Genomic DNA, 21,116 nt, shown 5'->3' with positions numbered 1-21,116 from the left:
CTGGGGGGGTAATGTAGGAAAGTACCTTCCTTTTGGCATGGTTACCCCCACTTTCTGCCTGCTGTCAGTGTGTTTTGACTGTGCTTACTAAGATCCTGCTAACCAGGACCCCAGTGACTCTGCTCTCTCCCACTAAATTTGGTTGTTACTGACTATGTACACCCCACAATTGGCATACTGGTGCCCCCATATAAGTCTCTGGTATATGGTACCTAGGTACTCAGAGCATTGGGGCACCAGGGGATCCCCATGGGCTGCAGCATGTATTATGCAACCCATGGAGGCCCATGTAAAATATCTCTGCAGGCCTGCCTTTTGCAGCCTGTGTGAAAAGGTGCATGCACCCTTTCACTTCAGGTCACTGCACCAGGTCACTATAAGTCACCCCTATGGAAGGCCCTTCTAGCCGAAAGGGTAGGCTGCAGGTATCTATGTGTGAGGGCACCCCATCATGTGCAAAGGTGCCACTACGGACTCCAGATCAATTCCACTGGACTTCGTAAGTGTGGGGAAAACATTTTACCTGTGTACTGGAGATAAGTTACTACCTGTGTCCAGCTGCATAATGGTAACTCCGAACCTGGGCATGTTCGGTATCAAAAATGTTGGAATCATACCCCAATATTATTGCCAGTATTGGTTGTATGATTCCATGCATTCTGCAGGCTCCGTAGAGGACCCCCAGCTTTGCTCCTACCAGTGTGCAGGGTTTTCCCGGGCAGCCCGCGCTGCTGCCATCCTACAGACAGGTTTCTGCCCTCCTGCTGCTTGACCAGCTCAAGCCTAGGAAGGCAGAACAAAGGATTTCCTTTGGGAGAGGGAGATAACACCCTCTCTCTTTGGAAATAGATGTGACTGGCTTGGGATGGGTAGCCTCCCCAAGCCACTGGTAAGCTTTAAAGGGCACATTTGCTTTCATAAATCGTGTTGCACCCCCGGTCCCTGCTCTGGCGTGGACAATGGAAAGGGGAGTAACCACTTCCATGACCATCCCAGGGGTGGTGCACAGAGCTCCTCCATGTGGCCAATTGATTCTGTCATCTTGAATCTAAGGTAAGCAGAAGCCCCTGGAAGCATCTGAGTGGCCAGGCCAAGCAGGTGACATCACAACCTTCTCCTGCTAGGTGACCAATCCTCTTTGGTGGGTCCTCAGATTAAATGTGCAAAAGTCCAGCAGGACTCCTCTGCAATGTTTACTTCGACTTCTAGCCATTGGAATCGCAACTGGACTTCACAGGAATCCTCAGTCTTCAGCCCCAGCAGCGACTTCACCCTGCAACATTGTTTCTCCAGCTCCATCCAGCAAGTGCAACATTTCCCCGCCTGTGCATCCTCTGAGGGCAGCAAGTCTTCAGTCTGCACTAGAAGCAAGAAGGAATCTTCCTTAGAGTGAAGGAGTCACTCCCCTGCATCCTCAGTCATGAACTGCATCAACAACCAGCCACATGGATCCTCTCTCCTGCAAAACTGCAAGGATCTTGCTACACAGGTTGTGGAGTGCTCTGGAGTGGTGCCTTTACCAGCTGTCCAATTTGGGATGTGGTGAGTCCTTGCCTCTCCTTGCATGAAAGTACCCTCGTTCACCGTGACTCTTGCAGCTACCAAGGTTTGTTGGTTCTTCTTCCAACAGATCTTCAGGCTCTTTGTAGCCCCGGCCTCCAGCACTCTTCCCAGCCAAGCACAGTCTCCTGTCTGCTGCTTCAGCAACATGATACTTCTCTCCAGGTGTGCAGAGTGGGCCTCACTGCGATTCCTGTGCCAGTGAGTTGCCTGTGGGGGCTGCATCCTCAACTTCTGGGTCTCCTCACTACTGAGGGTTGCCTGGGACTCCCTTCCTTGGGTTGAGTCCCCCCCGGGCCTTCCTGATCACGGCAGCTCTGCAACACTTACCTTTGCCAAGGCGTTTTGGTGTTTTTTCCACACCACTGACTGACTACAACTCTCCTTCAGATGTTGGACATTGACTGCATCCCTTCTGGAACTCTTCTCCTGCTCCTGTGCTGCATGGCCGACTTCTGGTCTTCACGGTTGACCGGGTCCTGCATCTCCAGAAGAGTGAATAGTGGCTCCTTTCCCAACCAGACAATCCAACTGGGACTGGATTTGGTCCCCTTCATTTGCAGGTCCCTTTCTGTCTGGATCCATCTTCTGTTTCTTCCAGTCTGCTTGGGTCTTGCACAGTCCTTTTACAAAGTTTACCTCTGGGTTTGTGGAAAAAACAGGTACTTAATTCTACTCTGCTGGTCACTGGGACCTCTCTGGTACTTACCTCTTCGGGTTCCTAGTTCCCCCAGCTCCCCTCTACAGATTCCTCTTACTTGGGTTGGTGCCTGCCTTTCACATTCCATTTACCTAGTATATGGTTTGGTCTCCCCCCGAGGGTCTGCATTATATTTTGCTATTTCACTGTTTTCTTTTGCTTTCTATGCCCGTTCCTGATGACTAATGTGTATATAATCGTGTGTTTACTCACCTGCTAGTAGAGTATTGCCTAAACAGTATTTCCATATTTGTTTTACCATAATAAAGTACCTTTATTTTTGTAACACTGTGTGGTTATTTCATGTGTATAAGTGCTGTGTGAGTATAGTCGTATTGCATGAGCTTTGCATGTCTGTAAGGAAATGCCTCCTTGGCATGGTTACCCCCTGACTTTTTGCCTTTTGCTGATGCAGAGTTATGATTGAAAGAGTGCTGGGACCCTGCTAACCAGGCCCCAGCACCAGTGTTCTTTCCCTAAACTGTACCTTTGCTTTCACAATTGGCACAGCCCTGGCACTCAGATAAATCCCTTGTAAATGGTACCCCTGGAACCAAGAGCCCTGATGCCAGGGAAGGTCTCTAAGGTCTGCAGCATGTCTTATGCCACCCTGGGGACCCCTCACTCAGCACATACACACTGCCTCACAGCTTGTGTGTGCTGGTGGGGAGAAAAAGACTTCCGTCAGAGTGCCATGCCAACCTCACACTGCCTGTGGCATAAGTAAGTCACCCCTCTAGCAGACTTTACAGCCCTTAGGCAGGGTGCACTCTACCACAGGTGAGGGCATATGTGCAAGAGCACTATGCCCCTACAGTGTCTAAGCAAAACCTTAGACATTGTAAGTCCAAGGTAGCCATAAAGAGTATATGGTCTGGGAGTTTGTCAAACACGAACTCCACAGTTCCATAATGGCTACACTGAAATCTGTGAAGTTTGGTATCAAACTTCTCAGTACAATAAATGTACACTGATGCCAGTGTGTAATTTATTGTAAAATGCACCCAGAGAGCATCTTAGAGATGCCCCCTAAATACCAGTCCGACTCCTAGTGCTAGGCTGACCAATTTCTGCCAGCCTGCCACAACCAGGCGAGTTTCTGACCACATGGGGAGAGTGCCTTTGTCACTCTGTGACCAGGAACAAAGCCTGTACTGGGTGGAGGTACTTCTCACCTCCCCCTGCAGGAACTGTAACACCTGGTGGTGAGCCTCAAAACATCATGCCTTTTGTTACAACTCCCCAGGGCATCCCAGCTAGTGGAGATGCCCGCCCCTCCGGCCACTGCCACCACTTCTGGCGGCAAGGCTGGAGGAGATAATTAGGAAAACAAGGAGTCACCCTCCAGCCAGAACAGGCCCTAAGGTGTCCTGAGCTGAAGTTACCCCTGCCTTAGGAAATCCTCCATCTAGCTTTGGAGGATTCCCCCAATAGGATTAGGGATGTGCCCATCTCCCCACAGGGCGGAGGTACAAAGAGGGTGTAGCCACCTTCAAGGATAGTAGCCATTGGCTACTGCCCTCCAGACCTAAACACACCCCTAAATTTAGTATTTTGGGGCGACCCTGAACCCAGGAAATCAGATTCCTGCAACCTACAACAAGAAGGAGGACTGCTGGCCTGAAAGCCCCGCAGAGACGACAACTGACTTGGTCCCAGCCCTACCGGCCTGACTCCAGACTCCAAGAACCTGCACAGCGACGCATCCGACAGGGACCAGTGACCTCTGAGGAATCAGAGGACTGCCCTGAACCCGAAGGACCAAGAAACTCCTGAGAACAGCTGCACTGTTCAAAAACTGCAACAACTTTGCAACTTCAAAGCAAATTTCAAAGAACTCCCTCTTGCCGCCAGAAGCGTGAGACTTCACGCTCTGCACCCGACGTCCCCGGCTCGAGTTCAGTAGAACCAACACCGCATAGAGGACTCCCAGGCGACTACGATGATGTGGGTACCCTGAGTCGACCCCCCTGCATCCCACAGCGACGGCTGCAGAGAGGATCCAGAGGCTCCCCCTGACTGCGACTGTCTGGTAACAAGGAACTTACACCTTGGACTCTGTGCACACTATCTCTCACTTTGAGATAGTTTATACAGAGCCAACTTCCTACACCAGTCCATCACTCTACCTGCTTTCTATGCACCCCCACATCCTTCCCATGAGGAGGAGAGACTCCACCGTCTGGACCCAAAAAGAGCATTGGGGTTCCACCTCAATCGTACTAAAGATTTCCGGGTGGACGATCAACTCTTCGTTGGTTATGTGGCTGAGAAAAAAGGGAAGGTGGTGGAAAAGCGTACCATCTCGCGATGGGATCTTCTTTGCATCAAACCACGCTACGCTTTGTCCAAGAAGCAACCCCTTGAGGGCTTGTGTGCTCATTCCAGCAGAGCAACTGCTGCTTCCACTGCGTTAGCACACGGAATTCCTGTCCTGGAAATCTGCCAGGTAGCTACATGGGCGTCACTGCACAAGTTTGCTAAGCACTACTGTCTGGACAGTCAGGTCTGTCGGGCCGGCTACTTTGGTCGCTCGGTCCTGCAGGACTTCCTAGTATGATCTTGGTTTGCAGCCCTGGAGGATGACATTGCTTGGGTATCTATGCTAAGGTAAGGAATCTGCAACTAGAAGTCTCTATCAGATGTACAAGTTACGTACCTTCGGTAACAAAATATCTGGTAGAGACATATTCTAGTTGCAGATTTCTTACCGCTCACCCATCCTCCCCGCTTGCTAACTGGTTTCTAGGGACAGGGATTCCCCCTTTTAGATCCTTAGCTCTGGAGCACCAATCTCAGTGTTCTTAGCGGCTCTGCGCTTTGACGTGGAAAGTCGTTAAAAGAAACTGACGTCACTACGTGAAGGCGGCGTCTGTGTACTACTCCCAACATCATTGCAGTGACTACGACGCCAAGGACACCCGCGGAGTCGATCGACGCCACCTACCAACGCGCAAGGGTATTGCTTGGAGAAAAATCTCCAGATACAGTCTGACGCCTGGGGGAAATTCTACAGTAAGGAATGTGCAACTGGAATACGTCTCTACCAGATATTTCCTTACCGAAGGTAAGTAACTTGTACGATAATGGTGTGCTAAGAAATAATCCAATTTAATCAGTAACAAATTACATACAACTTGGGCTGTTCATTGTAATAAATGACTAAAAGACAAGGTTATTGTTGTGGTGTAGTATTATTAGGTGGATGTTGAAAATGCTGAATTGTTTTCTTTTTATTCTCTAGTTTTTGGAATGCTCCTTGGTGATACCATAATTCTTGACAATTTGGATGCTGCAAACCACTACCGAAAGGAGGTAAAGTAATCATTTGATTAGTTATTCAATACCAAACTCAGCGTTGAAGTGACTGTTGAGGGTCATACACATTGTTCAATAATCAACACTGATGGCTTCATCGTAATAATTTACAGTACGCCAAAGGTTACCTGATACACAGTTTTTTTTACCTTCAGTAGATACTATCTGCTTTCATTTTGTCAACATCTCCATTGTACTGAAATATTTTCATTTGCAGGGCTCCTATGTAACAGTTTATTTTGCTTTGTCCTGAGGATTACTGACCTGGCCTGTTTGACACCTATTGAGTCACATTTTTCTGAAGCGGTGCGAGTACAATCTTAAGAGCTAGTTCTCTTTTTTCCACCTGTATAGCTAGTTCAAATCTTTTTTTTGTTTTTCTTTATGGCTTTTTATGACTTGGGTAGGCAAACCTGCCCATTCAACATTTTTGTCATGAAATGCCATGCCTGCTGCTTTTGGTAGTTGAGCTCTGGTACAGTGGTTCCACAGACACAACAAAGAGTGTGCACATTTTTCAGGATCAGTTTGTACAGCTGCAGACTGATAAAATGTGGCATTGGTGAGCAGTACCCAGTGGTAGGCTACAAATTACTTTGAAAATACCTGCTTCCCATCACAGATAGTATGTGATGGGCAGACTAGGACATGGCCAAGGAGCTCATCATTTATAATGGCTGCCAGCTGTTTATATGGATATTTCTACTTGCAGACTCCTCACCTTTTTGAATCCTCCCAGACTGCAGAGTGTATCCTGAACATTTTTTTGCAGTAGCTCCTGTGCATCAAAAAGTGTTGCCACTGAATTTGTTGGCAGAGCCGTCCCACCTCTGGAAGTGACAACATGGAGCTGCATAAATCTGCGCTACACGTATGCACTGATGTTAGTTTCTATTTTTTCTGCTCCCTTTTGGGAGCTGGAGAACTGCTCCCAACTTTTTCGCTATTTTTACCATTTTCTTTGTAAGTTATTTTGACAGTACACATGTCCCTGCCTAAAACTACAGTGTTAAAGCTGTTCTGTGCCAGTAGGAAACAAATGTTTGCCAAGGACCGCATGTCCATTTTAGAGCCTTGGCTTGTCTCCAAACATTACTTGAAGCCCTGAAACAAACGCTCCCTAATTTGTCTGAAGGCCATCAGGGAGCAGGAGTTCAAGCCCTACGTTGCTAAGCATAAGAAGCGGGCCTGTCCCATTTGTGTTCTTGAGCCATCTTCAAGTAAATCAAAAATGAATTTCAAAGGCAAGTCTTGACACAAGCATAAGAAGCTCATCCCCACCCAGCTACTGCTAAAAAGTTCTTATTCAGAAACTAGCGGCAGACCATGGCTCCACATCTTTGCCGCAGGCTAAGCTAGTGGTGCCTAGCTTTGTGGCAGCCTCAGCTCTAGAGATGCTGGCTCCATACTCTCCACGATTCCGATGTCAGGTCTGAAACCAACTTCAGGCAGATCCCAATATCAGATCTGAAACCAACTTGAGCCAGAGCTTGACGTACATTGTACTATGCAATAATTAAAATGCAGTCCAAAGCTTTGGAGGACTTCCTATCTGTTGCATTGCCTCAAAGCCAGTACTATTGAAAGTTGAAAGCCATTTAATTTCTGTATCTGATACAGTTCAAAGGCCGAAGTAGGGGCATATAATGAAGATAGTGATGAAGATGCAGACAATTTACTCCCTCCTCATTATGATGATGAAGGCCTGTACCTCGACTTCCAGATTGCTAGTGGTTTAGGCACAGCTTCTGAAACTGAATTAGATATCCTTTTGCGCCCTCCTGCTGAGGAGAGTGCAACAATTGTGGGATTGTCTGTCACACCACAGAGGTCTTGGATTTATAGTTGCACAAAATGGAAACCAAGGCAAATGTATTGACTGAAATTTTAGAACCTGAACCATCAACTACTCGTCCATTGCTGCCATTTAATGAGCGCTTGACTGGGATTTTCTTGGCTACATTGTGCAAATTGTGGTTGATAGAGGCATCACCCACCAGTAAATACAGCAGATTTCTCTCTCTTGCACCTAGCTGTTTCAGTGTACCCTCCAAAGGTCAAGGTCATATCTGAAAGGTGAAGGGCAAAATCCAATTATCGTGCAGTTACTTTGGGTCCTTCAAGTTTCTCACTTTGGTTTCCGCCCTTTCCTTTATATACACTCCTCCACATGTTCTACCATTGCCGTCATCCTAGCCAGAAAAGTTTAAATACTGTTTGCCAATTGTGTGATCAAATTGGTGCCTGGGATGGAAAGTGGTACAGGATTTTGCTTCCCATACTTCTTGGTCATAAAGGCGGCCAGGCTTTGAGGCTGACATTGATTCTCAGGCTTCTTGGCGCTCTCCTCAGGAAGGACAAGTTCAGAATTGTGATGCTGGCTCAAGTCCAGACTGCCTTGGTTCCTGGAGATTAATTGGAGACCTCTGATTTGCAGGACGAGGGCTTTTGTTTACTGATGGTTGATTGGTGGCCGTTTTGTGATGTAGTCTAAACTAAGAATGATCTTTCTACCGCGTATTGCCGCTGACATCATGGGCGTAGGAAGTGTGGGGGACGCGGGGGATATGTCCCCCCCAGATTTTGGAGTGGGGGGGACACGGGGGACAAGGGTGGGGGGGCGAGGGGACAGAAGAATTTTCCCTTCTCCTGTATTTCGCAGGGCCATTAGCGCATGAAAGCGCTACCTATAATGGCCCTGCACTTGACCTGAGACCTGCCTCCAGGACACTCGCCCTCCTCCCTTTTGTTGTGCTGCAGCACACAAGGGATTACTTCTCACCTTGCCCCACAGCCGCCTGCAGTCTGCACTTCTGAGAACAAAGGGAGACGAGAGGCCCTTTGTTGATTGCTGTCTGCATCCCAGCCCTCCTGCGCCAACCCTTCGTGTCCCTTGAAGATCCAACCCTGAAGACAGCAGCAAGACTTCTGAAGATAAGGAGGTTTGGGTAATTAAATAAAGTATTGCCAAGTAACTCCCTTTCTTTTTAAATACAGTGCTGTGTTGCAGAGTATCTCCCTTTCTGAAAACAGTATTGTTGAGTTACCGTGAGATATGAGCAGGGCAGGCTTTAGCGCGCTAGTGGCACCCTGTGCGACAATGTTTGTTAGGGCCCCCCTTTCTGCCGCCTCTCTCTCACTCTCTTCTCTCCTCTGTCTCCAGCTTGCCTGCCCCAGTGCTAATTATTGTCCCCTATGTTGACATCCTGCCCCCCCCCAACATTTCGGTCCCCTGTCTCTCCCTCAGCCTTCCTGGTATTTGTGAAAGCCTGCTCTGAAGGGCAAGGGCTGTCTGTAAATCTCATTTCCTGCCAATGGCCTGTGGATGCAAAGCCGGCACTGTAGCAGGTCACAGGCTTTACAGGACTTCACAGGCTGTGGTGGTACAGAGCCTGGCACTGCTGGATAGACAGCGGAGAGACTAGCACACAGCACGGGTCCCAGGAAGAACCAGATGGCCTGAGAGATGGACAGGGCTAGGTAAGGCAGCAGGGCCAGCTCTAGGGCGATGCAACTGGTGCTGCTGCACTGGGTGCTGACTTAGGATGGGGGTGCTGTGTTTGCAAGTATATTGTGACTTTAAAAGCACCTGCTGGGTGTTCCTTGCCACCAACAGTTTCAGGCAACAATAAAAATCTCAAGATAATTCCGGTGATTAATGGTGTTCCTGGAGAGAGATTGAAGTTTTGTCTAGTCGGAGTTTTGACTCATCATAACGTACAGGGTTACTATGCCTGCTACAAAGAACGTCTACATGCAGATCACAAAGTGTATATAATGTGAATAGGTCAGTGAGTTACTGCTTTTGTCCGATGCAGGAAAGTACCCTCTTTTTGGCATGGTTACCCCACTTTTTGCCTGTTGTCATTATGTTTTGACTGTGTTCACTGGGATCCTGCTAACCAGGACCCCAGTGCTCTCTCCCATTACATTTGGTTGCTTGGACCACACACACCCCACATTTGGCGTACTGGTGCCCCTTATAATTCCCTAGTATATGGTACCCAGGGCATTGGGAGATCAGGGGTGCCCCATGGGCTGCAGCATGCATTATGCCACCCATAGGAGCCCATGTAAACTGTGTCTGCAGGCCTGTCATTGTAGCCTGCGTGAAAAGGTGCTTGCACCCTTTCACTTCAGGCACTGCACCAAGTCACTGTAAGTCACTCCTATGGCAGGCCCTCCTAGCCCCAGAGTGCAGGGTGCAAGTACCTGTGTGAGAGGGCACCTCTGCAGGAGCAGAGGTGCCCCCACAAACTCAGCTCCCTTTTCCTGGACCTCGTGAGCGCGGGGAAGCCATTTTACGCGTGTACTGGACATAGGTCACCACCAGCTCCATAATGGCAACTGCGAAACCTGGGTATGTTTGGTAACAAACATGTCAGAATCATACGCCAATCCTATTGTTAGTATTGATTGTATGATTCCATGCACTTTGGGGGCTCCTTAGAGGATCCCCAGCATTGCTCCTATCAGCTTTCTAGGATTTTCCGGGCAGCCCATGCTGCTGCCACCCCTCAGACAGATTTCTGCCCTCCTTCTGCTGCTTGAGCAGCTCATGCCCAGGAAGGCAGAACAAAGGATTTCCTTTGGAAGAGGGAGGCAACACCCTCTCCCTTTGGAAATAAGTGTTACAAGGCTTGGAAGGGGTAGCCTCGCCAAGCTACCGGTATGCTCTGGATTGCATATTTGGTGCCCTCCTTGCATAAACCAGTCTTTACCAGTTCAGGGACCTCAGCCCCTACTCTGGTGCCAAACTGGACAATGGAAATGGGCGTAACCACTCCCCTGTCCATCACCACCCCAGGGGTGGTGCCTGGAGCTCCTCCAGGTGGCCACTTGATTCTGCCATCTAAAACCCAAGGTGGGCAGAGGCCTCTGTGAGCATCTGAGTGGCCAGGTCAGGCAGGTGACGTCACAGCCCCCTCCTAGGTGGTCACCCTGCTAGGTGACCAATCCCCCTTTCTGGGCTATTTAGGATTTCCCTCTTCGGTGGGTCCTCAGATTCAATGTGCAAGATTCCAGCAGGACTCCTCTGCAACGTTTAGTTGGACTTCTGGGCACTGGAACCACAACTGGACTTCACAGGAACCTACAATCTCCAGCTCCAGCAAAGACTTCGCCCTGCAACATTGTTTTTTATCTGGCTCCTTCCAGCAACTGCAACATTTGCCCGGCTGTGCTTCCTCTGATGGCAGCAAGTCTTCATTCTGCATGAGAAGAAAGAAGGAAAATTCCTTGGAGTGAAGGAGTCACTTAGCTGCATCCGCAGGCACCAACTGCAACAACCACAGGCTGCGTGGATCTCCTCTCCTCTTGAGCTGCGTGGATCCTGAATCAGGCGTGGTAGTCTGGAGTGGTCTCCTTGGTCATCTCTACCAGCTGTCCAACTTTGGAGTCGGTAGGTCCTTGCCTTACCATGCAGGACAGTACCCCCATGCACGCGTCTCTTGCAGTTACCAAGGCCTGTTGTTATCTCCTCCAAGGGATCTTCAGGCTCCATGTGGCCCCAGCACTCTTCTCTGTGAAGCACAGCCCTCAACGCGCTTCGCCTGCGACGTAGGACCTCTCTCCAGGTGTGCTGCGTGGGCCTCTCTGCAGCTCCTGGGCTCCTTGCCTGTAGGTCTTTTGTGGGGGCTGCCTCTCCTTCTCCAGACTCTCTGCCTTGCTGAAGGTCACCTGGGACTCCCCTCCATGGGTTGAGTCCCCCTGGACCTTGCTGGTCCCCGGCAGCTCCACTTTTGTCCTACTGCGGCATTTGTCTTTGCCAAGGCTTGCTGGTGGGTTTTCCACACCACAGACTGACTGCAATTCTTCATTCGGCGTGGGACATCGACTGCATCACCTAGGAACTCTTCATCTGCTCCAGTGCTGCATTGCTGACCGTCTTCGTCTCCCCGTCCACCAACTCCTGCATCCACAGATGGGCGGGTAGGGGCTCCTGTCACAACCTGACACTCCTACGTAAACTGGATTTGGTCCCCTTATTTCCCAGGTCTTCCTCTTCCAGGATCCACCTCTAGTTTTTTGCAGTCTTGCCTGCGTTTTGTAATATCCTTCTCTGAAGTCCTTTTGGTGGGTTGGGGAAAAACCAGTAACTTACCTCTTTTCTCATGGTCGCTGGGGGGCATTCTGGTACTTACCTTTGGGGTTTCCCAGTTCCCGCAGCTCTCCTCTACTGATTACACTTCCTTGCATGGGGACCCGGCTTTCGCATTCCACTTTTTAAGTATATGGTCTGGTCCCCTCTAGGCCTTCAGTGTTGCCTATTGCTTTTCACTGTTTTCTATTGCTTTTTATGCCAATTTCTGATTGCTACTGTACATATAACAGTGTGCTACTTACATCCTATTGGAGTATTGCCTATCTAGTTTTTTAGTGTTTGTGGTACTGTAATAAGGAACCTTTAATTTCGTAACACACGTTTCTTTCATGTGTGTAAGTGCTGTGTGACTACAGTGGTATTGCATGATCTTTGCATGTGTCGTAAATAAGTCTTGGCTGCTCATCCACTGCTACAGACACGGTCTACACTTCACTAATAAGGGGATACCTGGACCTGGTATAAGGTGATAATACCATAGGTACTCACCACACACCAGGCCAGCTTCCTACATCAGAGAGCCCGCTCCTTTTTTGTCACCTGCAATTTATAAATTAAAACTGAATATAGAACAGTGAGCAATGAACTCATCAAAGAGCTGCATGCAAACATCAAGGTATAGATTAGAGCGCTATGATTTCCCCCCACTTTTTAATTAACTTAATGTTGCAAAACAAGTTAATTTGAGCGTAAATCAATTCTTAATATTAAAGAGAGTCCCCAACCATGGTGTTATGTTTTTAATTCAGAGTTTGCGCTTCTCTAGATAAAGCACTCAAACTATACCTGCTACCAGTATGGATGACCTGTGACACCTACACCTTGTCGTCCTCTGTCCTATGTAACATTTCATATACACTGATTTACACATATATGATGATTGTCTCTGCGTAATGTCTGTGTGATATAAAGTGCTTTGACACCCTAGACTGGTATGAGGGCTGAATGATGGAACAACACATACGTATATCATGCATGCCTTAACATTGCGGTCTCAACAACGACCGTGTCTTTACTACTCATGCCCTTACAACAAATTGCTGTAAAAGAATGTTTGGTAAAGGAACATGCGTGGTAAATTCTCCCTGCCCTGCCCCCTTACATCTGATACCATACTCCACCCTGCCCAATCACTTATAACTGCCCCTGCCCTAAACCCTAAACCTCCCGCCCTGAGCCCTAAAAGTAACCCTGCCCTGTCCTTAAAACTACCCAGCCCCCAGTCTGAACCCTAAAACCTACCCTGAACTGCCCTAAAAACTACCTTGACGCCTCTGCCCCCCTGAACCCTAAAACCTACTCCGCTCTGTCCTAAATACTACATGACCCCCACCCTGTTCCCTAAAACCTACCCCACCATGCTAGCCCCATATCTGTGGTAATGGCAGCGTGGTCAATGCATTGCATTGCATTGATTGCCTTGTAAGGGATATTTCCCGGTATGAGTGGTGCTATAAAATGAATGAAATGCATCTGAGAGAGAGTGGTGATGGATGGTAGTGAGGGAATCCGTGGCAGAGGTGGTCACTGGGGGGTGCCAACAAACAATGTTGCACAGGGCGCCACCAGCACTGAGGCCGGCCCCGTCAGACAGCACAGCAGTTCACAGGAAGGCGGCAGCACAGAGACTGCCACTTGACAGTCAGACAAGGACCTAGCAGCAATCATAGGCCTTACTGACCTTCACAGGCAAGCGGGGGGCCAGAGACTGATACAGCCTGACTAAAAAGAAAGCTCCTAACAGGCAGCACAGTGCATTGCAGGCAGCACAGGAATCGACAGGAAGCACTGCGCCCAGCAGGCAGTACATGCCTCTTAGGACTTCACACAGGCGAACAGCAGCACAGAGCTTGTCGCTGCCTAATAGGCAGCCAGGGGCCCAGCAGACAGGGAATTGATGGCCGCACAGGACTCGACTGGAGGCGACCGCCTCCTCCCAACATCCCCCCCTCCCCCCACGGCAACCCTTCTGGGTGCAAACTTTGTGCAGGGGGCCCACCTCAAGGTTGTCCCTGTCCCCCCCAGAAATGTTGTGTCTCCTACGCCCCTGGCTGACATCACTCCCGCCCACAGCCAGGACGTCTAGCGCTATATTATAAACAGCGACGGTCCGAGCAATGTGTAGTTAGCATTCACACGCGCCATTTTATGTATCGCAGACACGACCCAAACCAGCTATATGAGAGGCCGTTCCGACACTGACATGCTACAGTAAGTACGTTTTTGTCCAAGCGCAGTTATTGAAACATTTGTGAGTATGTTTGACCCTTGCCCAGCCTGAAGACCGAACATTCCATTTGCTTAGGTATCACACTTTTAACACGTTACCCGCAGTTCAATGTTTGAAGGTCACCTTTTCCCCATGTTGAGTTGGGGCATCGTTCATTCCAGGCTAGTCTGTTGACAGACGTCCCCTTCCTTTGAGCATTAGACATATAAGAGGATTTTCTTTAAGAAGCATTAGTGTAAATTTGACTCGCACCAGTTAAGTGTGTTTCGGACTTTTCTAGATGTACCAGCCACTGAAGGTTTGCTTTTTTGTTTTTTAAGATTTTTTTAAATTTCTGCCCGATCCAGCCTTAGATAAGCATGGTTGTTCTTAAAGGACACTTAGGTTCTTTTGTCACAAATTCATTGTACATGGCGACCTACACTCCGCTTTGTGTCTGGTTTTTTTTTTTATACTAGACGACAGCTGACACCCATAGTGCCACCTTTAGTCTGTGCACATAATTTGTTATATTTGTACCGCGTGATTCATTCTTTGCTATGTCTGGCTCTAAAATTAAACAGTCTCTTCACTGGTCCCCCAAAGCGATTGGAATATCATTATCTTTGCATGGGGTTTCTCATTCTCTGGTGTGTCACACTCTACAATTCATCTCTTTTCCTATTGTTTCACAAGAAGTTATTGATGCACCACGTGATTACGCAATGGGTATCTTCCCCTAACAGCATGCCGCACATATCTCATGTAAGATGAACACCCAAGCCCTTCATGCAAAAACACTTGATTGCGCTTTCGATTAATCAGATTGCCTTATTTTTTTCTAAGCTTGGGTGACTTTGGTCCAGCACTGCCCTGAGGAGGCCACAAAATAGAAGGCCGGAATGCGTCGACCATTACCATCCAGGAACAATGTCATTCAAAGAAGATAAATATACATAAAAACGACAGGGTTATAGACCAATAAAAAACTGATGTTGGATGCAATTCATTTGAGTTATATATAAGTTGTATTATAAATACACATTACCTGGAAACGGTTTCAAGTTGTTGTTGCGTTTAACAACGACACGTTATCTGTCATTGCGGTTACATTATTCACCTATATTTAAAGCATTGATTTGGGTTTTGTTGTACTTTTTAACATTGTCAGAAGCTTGCAAGACCAGTTGATATTTCTTATTGTCTCTCAATGTGTCTCTCTCTGTACTTGTTGTGTAAAGCAGACAATCTTGAATTAACCCCTTCGCTGCCAGGCCTTTTCCCCTCCTGTGCCGAGCCTTTTTTTGGCTATTTGGGGCAGTTCGCGCTTAGGCCCTCATAACTTTTTGTTCACATAAGCTACCCAGGTCAAATTTGCATCCTTTTTTCCCAACATCCTAGAGATTCTAGAGGTACCCAGACTTTTTGGGTTCCCCTGAAGGAGACCAAGAAATGAGCCAAAATATAGCAAAAATTTCGTTTTTAAAAAAAAAGGGGGAAAAAGGGCTGCCGAGGAAGGCTCGTGGTTTTTCCCCTGAAAATGGCATCAACAAAGTGTTTGCGGTGGTAAAATCACCAGCTTTCAGGAACAGGCAGACTTGAATTAGAAACCACAGTTTTTCAACACAACTTTGACTTTTTACTGGGACATACTCTATTTTTACTATTTTTTGTGCTTTCAGCCTTCTTCCAGTTAGTGACAGAAATGGGTAAGAAACCAATGCTGGATCCCAGAAAGCTAAGCATTTCTGAAAAGTAGACATAATTCTGAATTGAGCAAGGGGTCATTTGTGTAGATCGTATAAGTGTTTCCTACAGAAAATAACAGCTGAAATAAAAGAATATTGAAATGAGGTGAAAAAAACAGCCATTTTTCTCCACGTTTTACTCTGTAACTTTTCCCTGCGATGTCAGATTTTTTAAAGACATATACCATCTGATAGAGACTTCTAGCTGCAGCGTCCTTACCTTAGAATTCCCTGGCATCAGCTTCGAATCCGGAGCTTTTTCTGAGCAGTACCCTGCGCGCGCGCCGTCGGGCAGCGTTGTTCAGAGCCGGGTGCGTCGACCAGCTCCGCGTGCGTCGTTGGAGCCATCTCTGACGTTACGGTTGTCTATATAGACGCCGTCTCGGCGCGTGTACGTCAGTTCTTTTCCTTCCGCGCCGGTTAAGGTCAGTTTTGGAAAGAGCTACCCTGCTTTGACAGTTTGTCAACGCTTTTTTGACTGTTTGGAGTCATGTCTTCGAGAAAGACAGGATTCAAGCCGTGTGGTGCGTGTCATCGCACCATGTCGGTGACGGATCCGCACCGAGTTTGTCTTTGGTGCCTGGACAAGGACCACAATTCCACCTCGTGCTCTGATTGTCGGGCCATGGTGCCGAAGGCCTTGAGGGAGAGATCCCTTAAGTTTCTTGCGGCCCGACATTCGTCTTAGGTCGGTGCGACTCCGCCGAGGTCACGGTCCCGCAGTAGGAGGAGGTCGCGGCACCGCTCCCGGAGCCCCAAGTCCTCTTCCTCGCATTCGAGGTCATTGGAAGGTAAGAGGCACAAGAAGAAGAAGAAGAAGAAGTCCAAGTGGACTTCGTCTTCGCCACGCCCATCGGCGACGAGGCGTCTAGGGAACGTCGACGTTCCGAGCGCGGTTCTGCGGCGCCGTCCCCAGGGTCGAGTCCGCGTCTTCCCCTCCTTTCCGGGGACCGGATCAACCCGCTCAAATAAAAGAATTCTACGAGGACATGCGTCTTGTTTTTGAGCGGGCTGTACCCTCCGGTGGGTCTTTGGGCCCCGTGGGGTCAGAAGGGGCCCCTTCAGATTCGACGCCGGTAGCATTGGTGCCGTTGGGGACCTCAGGATCCGATATCAGATCTGGACCGGCGCCGGTCTCTCACAGTCGGCCTCCTTTGGCACCGGGTCCGACGTCGACGATTCCGCCACCGGCGCCCACCGGTGGCAGCCTCATCCTTATTCCGGATGATCCGTAGCGACGGCGTACGACGTCGACTTCGACGGAGCCGATTCGGCCCAGATCATTGTCTGAGCATTATTTAGAACAGCTAGACGCAGGAGAGGAATGGGAGGGGTCTGAGGCCCTTTGGAATCAGGATTGCAGCAGGACTGGTATGAGGATCTAGGGGAGGCCAGTGAACTGGACACATCTCCAGATACTGGTATGCTCTCTCCTCCTAATGTGGCTACGGAGGAGGGGGCTTCTTTCGCTATGGTGGTGCGTAGGGCAGCTGAGGTCTTGGACCTAGATTTGCCTACGGTGCCAGTCAGGACGAATATCCGGACAGAAGTGCTTCAGCCAGGGTGTCAACATCGGAGCCGTTGTTGCCCTTCAATGAGGCTCTTACTGACGTCCTTCTGGGTATGTGGTCCAAACCCAGCACAGGGGCTTCTGTGAATAGGACGGTCAGCCGCCATAGACCCGCTCCCAGGGACCCTAGTTTCCTGAAAGAACACCCCACTCCTGAGAGCTTGGTTGTCCAAGCCTCTACTTCCTGTGGTGCCTTCTCTTCCGCTCCCCCGGATAGGGAATCCAAGAGGCTGGATCAGCTTGAGAAGATGATGTTCTCTTCCTCCAGCCTGGCATTGAGGTCTGTAAACATCTCTTGCCTATTGGGCTGTTATTCCCATACTTTATGGGATACGGTGGCGGAAGTGCTGCCACAGGTCCTGGAGGGCGTACGGGACTCTCTCACCCAGGCTGTAAAGGATGGGAGAGATGCAGCCAAGTTTACAATCCGGTGTGGCTTGGACACGACTGACTCGCTGGGCAGATCGATTTCAGTGGCCCTACGTCGCCACACCTGGCTACGTTCTACTGGTTTTTCAGGGGATGTCCAGTCCAGCTTGATGGACATGCCCTTTGATGGCTCTCGCCTTTTTGGCGAAAAGGCAGACTCCACGCTTGAGAGGTTCAAGGATTCTCGAGCCACGGCCAGATCCTTGGGCCTTTCAACGCCGGCATGACAGCAGTCTGTCTTTCGCCCCTTCTGAGGCTTCGGGAGGGGCGTGGTACCACGCCAGCCACAGTTTAGCCACCGTCCTCAGGCTTCACAGCATCCCGGAAGAGGACGTGGTCGTGGTACCATCAGACCCAGAGGGTATGGCCAGAGGTCGGCCGCCACACAGCCCCCCTCCACTGCGCCCAAGCCCTCCTAGTGTGGTTCTGCAGGATCATGTCCGTCCAGTTGGAGGGAGGATTTGTTTTCATCTCCCTCACTGGCTTTCCATCACCACGGACAAGTGGGTCCTGCAGATCATACGGAAGGGCTACTCTCTTCCCTTCCAGTCTTTTCCTCCTTCTATCCCTCCGACAAAGGAATGGCTGATGGAGGACCATCTGGCTTTGCTCCGCGAGGAAGTTACAGCTCTCTTGGCCAAGGGAGCCATAGAAAGAGTCCCGATATCAGAAGTAGGCAGTGGTTGTTATTCCCGCTACTTTCTGATTCCCAAAAAGAACAAAGGCCTTCGCCCTATCTTGGATTTAAGGGACGTCAATCTCTTCTTCAAGAAGGAGAAATTCAAGATGCTCACTCTTGCTCAGGTTTTGTCTGCCCTGGACCAAGGAGACTGGATGGTAGCGTTGGATTTGCATATTTCCATATTCCTATCCTGCCAAGCCACAGGCGGCGTTACCTGCGGTTCAAGGTGGTGCACGAGCACTTTCAGTTTACTGTGCTTCCTTTCGGTCTCACCAGTGCCCCTCGGGTGTTCACAAAGGTGATGGCGGTGGTGGCAGCTCATTTGCGCAGGTCAGGGATTTCAGTCTTCCTCTACTTTGACGATTGGCTGTTGAAGGCTCCTACGCCCCAGGCTCTCGTCACCCACCTCCAGACGACGGCGGACCTCTTGCATTCGCTGGGGTTCACTATAAATGTGCTGAAGTCACACCTGACTCCCTCTCAGAAGCTCTCTTTCATCGGAGCTGTTCTGGACACAGTGCAGTATCGGGCTTATCCTCCCGATCAGCGGGTTCAGGATATTCAGGTTATGATTCCGATGTTTCGGCCTCTATCCTGGATCTCGGTGAGACAGACTCTGAGGCTGCTGGGACTCATGGCTTCCTGCATCCTGTTGGTCAAGCATGCCAGATGGCGCATGAGGACTCTGCAGAAGTTCCAATGGGCACAGCATCAGGTAAATCTTACCGACGTGGTTCAGATCTCGGAGAGGACTGCGGAAGATCTGCAGTAGTGGTGGTTAGTGAACTGCGAGTGGGTCAAGGGCAGACCCCTCTCCCTTCCCCAACCAGATCTAACGGTAGTGACAGATGCATCACTTCTGGGATGGGGCGGCCATCTGGGGGAGGTGGAGATCAGAGGTCACTGGTCTCCGGCGGAATCCGGGCTCCACATCAACTTGTTGGAGCTTCGGGCGATCCAGCTAGCATTAAAAGCATTTCTTCCTGTTGTGAAAGGGAAGGTGGTGCAGGTGTTCACGGACAACACTACCACAATGTGGTACTGCAACAAGCAGGGCGGTGTGGGGTCGTGGACCCTTTGTCAAGAGGCTTTACGTCTCTGGACATGGCTGGAACAGCAGGGCATGACCAAGGTGGTTCAACACCTGGCAAGTTCTCTGAACGCCAGAGCAGACAAACTCAGCCGAAAATGCTTAGAGGATCACGAATGGTGTCTCCATCCGGAGGTGGCGCAAGGACTCTTTCAGCAGTGGGGAGAGCCTTGGTTAGATCTGTTCGCCTCCGCAGAGAACGCACAATGTCAGCAGTTTTGCGCATTGGAGTTTCCAAGGGGGCTATCGCTAGGCGACGCTTCTCGCCGCGAGTGGAGTTCAGGCCTCCTGTACGCTTTTCCGCCTATACCACTTCCGCCCAGAGTTCTCAAGAAAATCAAGAACGTCCGGGCCCAAGTAGTCCTTGTGGCTCCGGATTGGGCACAGAGAGTTTGGTATCCAGAGCTTCTCAAAATGCGCATCGTTCCTCCAATCAGGCTGCCTCTTCGGGAGGATCTTCTTTCACAGCAGCAGGGGAAGGTTCTCCACCCGAACCTGTCAACTTTGCGCCTTCATGCGTGGAGATTGAGCGGCAACAGTTGATGGTTTATGACCTCCCTCCCGAGGTCTGCGATGTCATTCTGGCAGCCAGGCGTCCCTCAACTAAGTCGATCTACGCCTGCCGTTGGAAACGTTTTGTTTCATATTGTTCAGAGAGGTCTATTGATCCTCTTTCTTTTTCTCTGTCTAACATCCTTTTGTTTATTTTGTCTCTCGCCCAGCAGGGTTCCTTCTTGGGGACTCTCAAGGGCTATCTTGCAGCCTTATCGGCTTTTCTTCAGTTGCCCGATCAACCATCTCTGTTTAAATCACCTATAGTACAGAGGTTTTTGAAAGGGCTTTTACATCTGTTCCCGCCTGTGCCTTTCGTTATGCCCCAGTGGGATCTTAATTTGGTTCTTACCTTCCTTATGTGTGCTCCTTTCGAGCCCTTGCATAACTGTCCTCTCCGGCTGCTCACTATTAAATCAGCTTTTTTGGTGGCAATTACATCTGCCAGGAGAGTGAGTGAGCTGCAGGCTTTATCTTCTAAGCCACCTTATCTCATGATATATCCTGACAAGGTGGTGTTAAGAACTTGTGCCTCTTTCCTCCTCAAGGTGGTGACCCTTTCCTTCTGGGTCAAACTATCACCCTGCCCACCTTCTTTGCACCACCGCATCCCTCTAAGGAAGAGGAGCGTCTCCATCGACTGGACCCAAAAGGAGCGTTATTGTTCTACCTTGACCGCACTAAAGAGTTCCGGGTGGACGACTAACTCTTTGTGCGGTACGTTGGTGCAAACAAGGATAGGGCGTACAGAAACAATCCATTTTCGTGTGGGTCGTTCTCTGTATAAAAATATGCTACGCTTTGGCGAAGAAGCAGCCTCCCGAGGGCTTGAGAGCTCATTCCACTAGGGGGAAAGCTGCTACCACTGCGTTAGCACGTGGCGTACCAGTGGTGGACATCTGTCAGGCTGCAACGTGGGCTTCTTTACACACGTTTGAGAAACACTACTGCCTGGATAGGCAGGTGAGAAGAGAGGGGCATTTTGCCCGTTCTGTCTTGCAGGACTTCCTAGTATAAAAAAAAAACAAAAAAAATCTCCTTCAGACCCACCGCCATGGGTCATATCTTGGGTATCTATTCTAAGGTAAGGAAGCTGCAGCTAGACGTCTCTATCAGATGAACAAGTTACTTACCTTCGGTAACGAGGTATCTGGT

The 21,116-nt window shown here is 49.5% G+C and overlaps 1 protein-coding gene across 3 annotated transcripts in view; it reads left to right on the top strand.

Moving 5' to 3' along the window:
* SMCHD1 (structural maintenance of chromosomes flexible hinge domain containing 1) overlaps positions 1-21,116 on the top strand; it is a 2,128,336-nt gene that overhangs the window by 1,985,576 nt on the left and 121,644 nt on the right. For all 3 annotated transcript variants that reach the window (XM_069219969.1, XM_069219967.1, XM_069219968.1), the window contains one exon: positions 5,505-5,575. In XM_069219969.1, coding sequence (XP_069076070.1) covers positions 5,505-5,575 — 71 coding nt within the window. The remainder of the gene's footprint in view (positions 1-5,504; positions 5,576-21,116) is intronic.

Source organism: Pleurodeles waltl, chromosome 2_2, assembly GCF_031143425.1.
Source record: "Pleurodeles waltl isolate 20211129_DDA chromosome 2_2, aPleWal1.hap1.20221129, whole genome shotgun sequence".
In the NCBI taxonomy this organism is placed as follows: Eukaryota; Metazoa; Chordata; class Amphibia; order Caudata; family Salamandridae; genus Pleurodeles; species Pleurodeles waltl.
This window is presented reverse-complemented; position numbering and strand designations above follow the sequence as displayed.